This window comes from Ailuropoda melanoleuca, chromosome 16, assembly GCF_002007445.2.
Source record: "Ailuropoda melanoleuca isolate Jingjing chromosome 16, ASM200744v2, whole genome shotgun sequence".
In the NCBI taxonomy this organism is placed as follows: Eukaryota; Metazoa; Chordata; class Mammalia; order Carnivora; family Ursidae; genus Ailuropoda; species Ailuropoda melanoleuca.
The window spans coordinates 20057552-20065698 of record NC_048233.1 but is presented as its reverse complement, the minus strand read 5'-3'; the positions used below and the strand labels follow the sequence as shown (position 1 = coordinate 20065698).

General features: G+C 40.5%; 1 protein-coding gene across 2 annotated transcripts; it reads left to right on the top strand.

Moving 5' to 3' along the window:
- The first annotated feature begins 14 nt into the window (after positions 1-14).
- KCNJ8 (potassium inwardly rectifying channel subfamily J member 8) lies at positions 15-6013 on the top strand. Of its 2 annotated transcripts, XM_034645225.1 has the most exons (3): positions 15-426; positions 2518-2562; positions 4335-6013. In XM_034645225.1, exons 1-3 carry the CDS (start codon positions 53-55, stop codon positions 5233-5235), a joined length of 1320 nt encoding a protein of 439 aa, XP_034501116.1. In that variant the 5' UTR covers positions 15-52; the 3' UTR covers positions 5236-6013. The 2 variants fall into 2 exon arrangements, with proteins under 2 accessions (XP_034501116.1, XP_034501117.1); XM_034645226.1 differs by lacking the exon at positions 2518-2562.
- The last annotated feature ends 2134 nt before the right edge of the window (positions 6014-8147 follow it).

Here is an 8147-nt window from a genome sequence, read left to right as displayed (position 1 = left end):
AAGGAGAGGCAGGTCAGAGACAGGTGAATAGGCTGGCTATGGTGACGGGACGATGTTGGCCAGAAAGAGCATCATCCCCGAGGAGTATGTGCTGGCGCGCATCGCGGCGGAGAATCTGCGCAAGCCGCGCGTCCGAGACCGCCTCCCCAAAGCCCGCTTCATCGCCAAGAGCGGGGCATGCAACCTGGCGCACAAGAACATCCGCGAGCAAGGGCGATTCCTGCAGGACATCTTCACTACCTTGGTGGACCTGAAATGGCGCCACACGCTGGTCATCTTTACCATGTCGTTCCTCTGCAGCTGGCTGCTCTTCGCCATCATGTGGTGGCTGGTGGCCTTTGCCCATGGGGACATCTACGCTTACATGGAGAAAAGTGCAATGGAGAAAAGTGGTTTGGAGTCCACTGTTTGTGTGACTAATGTCAGGTAAGAATGCAGTGGGATGAGGCAGGGATTGAAAATAGTATAGAAAGAAATATTAAACTGCCCTTTCTGTATCACAGTTATTTTGTTGAAAGCGAAATAAAGCATTTGCTTTAGTACCTTCAGACACAAAGGAGTAAAAAAATCTTATCTAACACATTAAGAATCTTTTTAAATGCAGCTTTATGTTTGAGGAGCCTCTGAAAACGTGGAGCTTCAGTCCCTCTGGTTAGCTTTAAACATACGGTATTGGTTAAAGAATGGTTGTGGTTCAAAGGATTCCACAGAGTGCCTTACTCGAAAAAAGCACACATTTCAGTTTTCAGTATGAAAAAGCTGCTGTCCATAGTTCCGGTGTCCACAAGTAAATATCTCTGATCGACAAAAAAATATTGTGCAAATGCTAGTTATATTTTTACCTGACTTCTCTTACCCGTGACATTTTCAGAAATCGGGAGGAAAACGGGAAAATACTGGTGAGGAGATATCCTAGATTAAAAATCCACTAAAAATGAAATAAATAGATATAAGCCCTTCTTTATCAAGATTATCTTAAATATCTGGTTGCTTGCATTGGATTCCAAAATTAAAAAGTTATGCTAAGATGCAGAACTAGAAAAAATAATTTTGTAATGGATATTGGTCCAAGTTTTTCATGGAAGAGATTCTATAGAAGTGACTTAATGTTGTGGTTTTCTTTACAAGTTTTAATAGAATAGGAACAAGACAGTCCTCAGATTGCCTAACGTTTGCTTCGGTCGCTTATATTGTGTTTCAAAAGTAAGTAAAAGGAATTTGATTTCAGTCATCTCCTCATATTTTCACATGGCCTAAGAATATTTAGTTGGGGTGATCTGTCTTTTGTTTTGTTGGAAGACAGAAAGAGATCATTTATATCAATTGCAAAAATATTCTCTCTGAAGTGAAACAATGGTAATAATACTGGAAACTTTGCCAGGACATTTTCTGAGTAATATTCCAAATTCACATAGTGTACAAAGCAAAGCAAGTTGAACAAGCACCATTCTGCCAGGCAACTGTAAAGAATGAGACCTTTCCTGACCCTGAAACCTTCTGAAATTAACATACGACGGCAAGGAGCAGAAACCCAGACAGTGAACTTGTCTGTCCTTAGTAACCGCAATGCCAGCGTATCAGGGAGGGATGCGGCATTTGTGTGCCAAGATCATACGTCACAGATTCCAGCTCGGATTTTGAGGAGAGAAAAATATATTGAATTGATCCATTGCCTTTATCACCAAGTAGATACTACTTTCTTGTCTTGAACTTTTCACAAACTTTTGTCTCTAGGAAAATATAGATGAAAAATGTTGGTCATCATCAGCATACCAGCTACAAAGGAAACAAAACACTGTGTTTAACAGGCACTTGTAGGTCAAGTATCATTATCTATAATATTTCTCTTTAAGAAATTTACAGGCACTGATATTGGTGAATCACTTTCATATCAAGATAAATTTTTAATAAACGTGCAGTAGACAGTCATAAAAAGAGACAAAAGAAACAGAAATGATAAGCCTCAAAAATAAATGACAGATTTTAATTCCAAGACAAATATGTTGGCTTTTCCTGTGAAAAAGAAGTCATGAAGAAGTTTATTAAAGATGTATCATCAAAAGTGACATCCTTCCCATGATTTTTGTTTAAAAGAACTTATGGAGTGCACTGGTTGTTAAAAGCTGGTTTACTACGAGCTCTTAAGTTTTCACCAAGATGCGTTCCTAAGCGTGTTCATTCCTGCTGGTGGGAGCATTCAGTTTACTGTGAGAAATGGTATCACAAATACAGTGAGACAAAATTGATCTTATTAGCCTGACAATTTTCACATTTTTAATTGCACTTCTTACCTTAAAAAAAATTACTTGACATCTTTGAAGCTTAAAATCTTAGTAATTTTATTTTAATGTTATGGTACTATTTGTGCTTTAAGCTCAACATGCAGCTTAATCATAACAAACCGTATATAATAGTTTTTTTCACCAAAAATGTAGAAACAGAAAAATCTCCATTCTTTCCCAAAGGGAATTTAAAAGATGCCTACTAATATTTCTTCTTCTTTGCATTTCCTTTCAGAAGCTCAATGTCCCACCATTTCATTGAAATTAGACACACCTTACTGTGAGTAACTCACCAGTATGTCCAAATAACATTTTATCATTCTCATTTTAGGATGGCTGCCTTTCCCTTTCATGTAGATGACTTTTCCAATATAAGCCAGAAAATAAACCAACATATTTCTTCTTATTCAGCTTAATTCCCTCTGTAGCAGAACAAACGAGCAACTGAACACTTTTATCTTTTGAAAGCATGACAGGTGTCCAAAAAAGGCTGGATCTTGCTACCATATAATGTTTAGAATTAAATTTGTTCATAAAATAAACAATATGTAAAATTTGGCACTTGAATAGTCCCTCAATCCGTTAAAATGAAACATTTGGGAATATTCATCACCAGGCTGCTCCATGAAGTACATAGATGTTATTAGAAATCAGCATTGAGTCCAAGTCCTTCCTCTGGGGTCCATTCTTATTCTTCACGGAGTTTCTGGATCACACAACACATCTGTGTAGCTAGTGCAAAAAGCAATCGTTGTTCTCCACGAATCTTTTTAGCAACAAAAAGGGTTAAAAGGGCAATTTTCACACTCCGCTTAAAAATTAATCAAAAGAATCATTTTTGCTTACCCCCCATGGTGTTGCACCAAAGTGCGATGTGTTTACTCAGTATTCAAATGTTTAAGCGTTTTGCTGATTCATTGTGCATGGCATTAATGGATAGATAATATGGGCAGCCTATGCATGGTTAATCTTCTGTAAAATTAGAGAAGTTTGAAACTGGCATCGGGGTAAACACAGGACTAACCTGTTTTTGTTAAGAAGTCACAGCAGTATAGAATATGTAGTTCGGTGAATAAATTAATCTTAAGAATAACAAATGTGGTGCATCATAAGCAAGGGGATAGATCAGACTTACCCGAGAGCTTTTCAAAAGTCTTACCCAGGTCAACCTTGGACCTACCAAATCATTGCTGACATTGAGATATATGGATGAGATGTACAACTTGAAAAAGCTTCCCAGGAAAATACTGACACTTGTTCACTATCCTTTTGCCTCTTTCGGAGCACCAAGCCAGAATTGAGAGGGTTCAAGTTCTCATTAATAATGTGATCTTGACACAGTTACTTACTAATCTCTGCCTCAAATTTTTCTTTAATAGCCTAAGTATTCTCTAGAATTAGAGAACAAAATGAGACAATCAATAAAAAAAGTTTTCTTTCCAAATGGCAAAACATTAAAACATTTTTTAAAATTAAAAACACTAGTACTTTTGCATGATGTGTTTTGTACCACCTTTTAACGCTGTGCTTTCTGTGTATAAGGTATGCAATAAGTGTTAGCCAATGAATACGATTTTAAGGGTTGTAAGTAATAAAAAGTTCACTTATTACTCAGGACCCTCCTGTATGACTCCAGTCACTTAAACTCAGATATGCAATAAATAATAAACATCTAACTGGTAAGAAGTTTCACCAAGTAAACTATGCCATTGTGAAAGTATTTCTCAAAGTAAAATATGTCTATAAATACAAATGTATTTATTATTTTTACTTATTATTTTAATGCTTTCATATAAGTAGGCCCATCGTTACATGACATAGAAAACAATGGAACTGTATTCCGGAAGTCTGGAAGTAGATGCATTCCGATGAGAGGGAGAGAGGGAAGGTGCTTGTGTTTAGAATCAGGCATTTGACAGGTTAAGTTGCCAAGTCTTTCCAAAAGCATTTAATAGCCTTTGGAGGAGGAAAATGGAAAATTCAGCTTGAACTGATATATCATTACGCAAAATGTGATCTGATGGCACGGTTTTCTGATATCATTCCTTACAGGTCTTTCACCTCTGCTTTTCTCTTCTCCATTGAAGTTCAAGTTACAATCGGATTTGGAGGGAGAATGATGACAGAGGAATGTCCTCTGGCCATCACAGTTTTGATTCTCCAGAACATCGTGGGTTTGATAATCAATGCAGTCATGTTGGGCTGCATTTTCATGAAAACAGCTCAGGCTCACAGGAGGGCGGAAACCTTGATTTTCAGCCGCCATGCTGTGATTGCTGTCCGAAATGGCAAGTTGTGCTTCATGTTCCGAGTGGGCGACCTAAGGAAGAGCATGATCATTAGTGCCTCAGTGCGCATCCAGGTGGTCAAGAAGACAACGACACCCGAAGGGGAGGTGGTGCCTATTCACCAGCTGGACATTCCTGTTGATAACCCAATTGAGAGTAATAACATTTTTCTGGTGGCCCCTTTGATCATCTGCCATGTGATCGACAAGCGCAGCCCCTTGTACGATATCTCAGCAACCGACCTCGCCAACCAAGACCTAGAGGTCATAGTGATTCTGGAAGGAGTGGTCGAAACTACTGGCATTACTACACAAGCAAGAACCTCCTATATCGCTGAGGAGATCCAATGGGGCCATCGCTTTGTGTCTATTGTAACTGAGGAGGAAGGAGTGTATTCTGTGGATTACTCCAAATTTGGCAATACTGTTAAAGTAGCTGCTCCCAGGTGCAGTGCCCGAGAGCTTGATGAGAAGCCTTCCATCCTGATTCAGACCCTCCAGAAGAGTGAACTATCCCATCAAAATTCTCTGAGGAAGCGTAATTCCATGAGGAGAAACAATTCCATGAGGAGAAACAACTCCATCCGCAGGAACAACTCATCCCTCATGGTGCCAAAGGTGCAATTTATGACCCCGGAGGGAAATCAGAACACATCGGAATCATGACAGCAAGACAACCTCAAGAAAAATTTCCTCAAGTGTTGGTGGTTTAGGCAAAGCACTGTCAGACTGCACCAGAGCCGGGACACAGTAATTTGTTCTTCTATATCTTCATGCACCAAATGACACTCATATTCAAGCAACAGCACTCTCTGTGTCAATAACCAGCAACACACAAGGTGGAGGGTTCATGGCGGACACGTGTCTCACACTTGCGGTATTTGCAGTGACATGCTTCTATTATGCATAGGAAGTAGTCGGCTCTCCTTTCTCTCAATTGAGACCCAAGAATTCCACTCATAGTAATAGACCTTGAATACCAAAGTTGGCCAAGGAATGATTCTGTTTGAAATGCTTAGTGCTTGAAACCACAGATCTCTGTTTTCATTGGTCACTCTGAAAATGCAAGTAGGATGGGGAGGGGATCCCCAAAAGGGTGCTGTTAACTCTGTTTGTGTATCAACCGGTAAGTTGCCTTCTCCTTTTTCCAGATACTGCGTCTGGTAAGAAGCCTGAGGCAAAAAACTAATTCCCTCTAGTTGCTTCTAAACAGATTGTGTTCAGTCTCTTCTTCACAGTGATCTTTGCAGGTTTCCTCATCCTCCTCATGGCAGCCTGTTGGCAGAACTGGGCAAAGAGCTTTGGAGAAAAGCTAAGAACATTCCTGTCTCACTTAGGACTGGATTCCCAAAAGTGACAGTTATTGCTTTTGGCTTCTCACTTCTTAAAAGCCCCCACAAGGGAAATACTGTATTGAATATTTTATTAAAATATTTTCTTTGTATTCACTGTAGTTCTGTGATTTCTCTTTCACAAAATTATCTCTAGTCAAAGCTCAAGGGAAAAAAAACCCACATTTTTAGAGGCGTGTGAAAGAGATATCACACAGTGATAACACCTCTCAGGTCTTCCTGTCTTTGAAATTGGTTATTCCAAGGGAACTGTTTTTTGTTTCATTTTGATTTTATTTCCTTCCAAGATTGAAAATGTTTTCTTAGCTCTTCTATCTGAGCCTGATGTATCATGGAAAGTTTACAACAATTTTTCTTTGAATCTCCAACCTCCCATCTTAAAACTCTACAAATCTTTTCCTGGCCTCAGGCCTGGCATATATTGGTTTCGTGTTATCTCACTCACTAAAGTGAGATTTTCTACCAAACTTGATCTAATCATCCTTAGCTCTTGTTTCTTCAGGAAAGGGATGGGGTTACCCAGGAAAGCACTAAGTGGAGAGACTATGGGTTTCTGCTTCTGTTTCGCATAACTGAACATCAGAAAGCTGAGCTCTCCTATAGCCTTTTACACCGATTTGGGGGTTTGTATTTATTTTACTTCATTTATGAGCATTTTAAAGAGGCAGGTAATCATTAATATATTCAAATCCTATCTTAAATAAATGACTCAGGATTCTAACCAGATGAATGGAAATTGTTTCTCGGGTTACTGAGTTAATAATTTCTGAACAATTCCGACCACTCTTTGAACTCCAGACTCATGTATCAAGCAGGTACTTGAAGCCCCACCTGGTTACCCAGTATGCACTGAAAACATGCCTAAGCCAAATGCTCCATTTCCACTAACAGAACCTACCCTCTCCCCCCAGCCTTTCTTCCAATCAGGCCAAAACCTGGGGGTCATACTTGACACCTCTTTTTTATACCTCACATGCCATCCATTAGCGAAATCTGTTAGGTCTGCTGTCAAAATATGTCCAGAGTATGACCAACTGTCTGCCTCTGCCACTTCCTCCAGAGTCCAAGCTGGTGCTCATTACCCAGTATATACGGTTGCAGCTATACCAACTGTCAGAATAGTAAAACATGTTTGAATAGGATGCCAAAGAAAACTATCTTAATACGACTTAGCCCATCAGAGGTTTCAGAGATGGATATCAGTCTTCCTAGCAGTTCTGGCACTGAGGCAGGTCCCCCACTCCCGCCCCAGGGCAGCTGAGCAGAGCCAGACAGCAGCTGCCACAGCAGCAGTAAGAATACGTAGAATGCCCGCCTGCTGCCCACTCACAAGCCAGTGTTAGTGGAGGAGACACAGGCTGAAGGGGGCATAATGCTGGGGCACAGTCAGTGGACCGAAATACAGGATTTCTGAGTCCAAGTGATACAGACTGCCCTGGCACCCAGGGGTAAATCTAACTACGAAGCATGAGCAATTCCCCCAACCCCCTTCCTGCTGCAACCAAATACTAGGTGCCAGAAACCTGATGACCATCAATTTAATGGGGAAGTCGATCAGAGAGTTTGATGGGGCCTCCTGTGTCAGGTCGTGGCTCGGGCAGGGACGTCATTTAGCTGGTGACAGCCACATCAAAGAGAAGATCACATTCCTAATTCCTAAAAATATACAAAAGTTTTAGAGTATTACAATGAATGGAGAACATATTTTTGCTCAAATATATTTAACTGGCTAAAAGGTTTCAGGAACTATTTAGTTTTAGAAAACAAGACTCTGTGTGTGTGTAATTTTGACTTATGTGTTGAATTAAAGTATTATTTTATATTAAATATTTAGTCTCTGCATCCACCCTAGTCTTCATACACAGTCACAATATATTTTTTTAAGATTCTATTCATTTATTTAAGAAAGAGAGACAGCGAGCCAGAGCACAAGTGGGGGGGGGGGCGGCAGGCCGGGGGAGAGGAAGAAGCAGGCTCCCCGCTGAGCTGAGAGCCCAATGCCAATGCCGGGCTAGATGTGGGGCTCCATCCCAGGACCCTGAGATCATGACCTGAGCCAAAGGCAGATGCTCAACCGACTGAGCCCCCCAGGCACCCCAACAATATTCTTTTGAAGACTGCTACACCACACTGCTGCTCAACATCCCCCATGGCTTCCTGTTTCTCTAAAAGTGAGAACCAAAATCTTTCCCAACGCCCGTGAGCTACCACATCGCATTACTACCA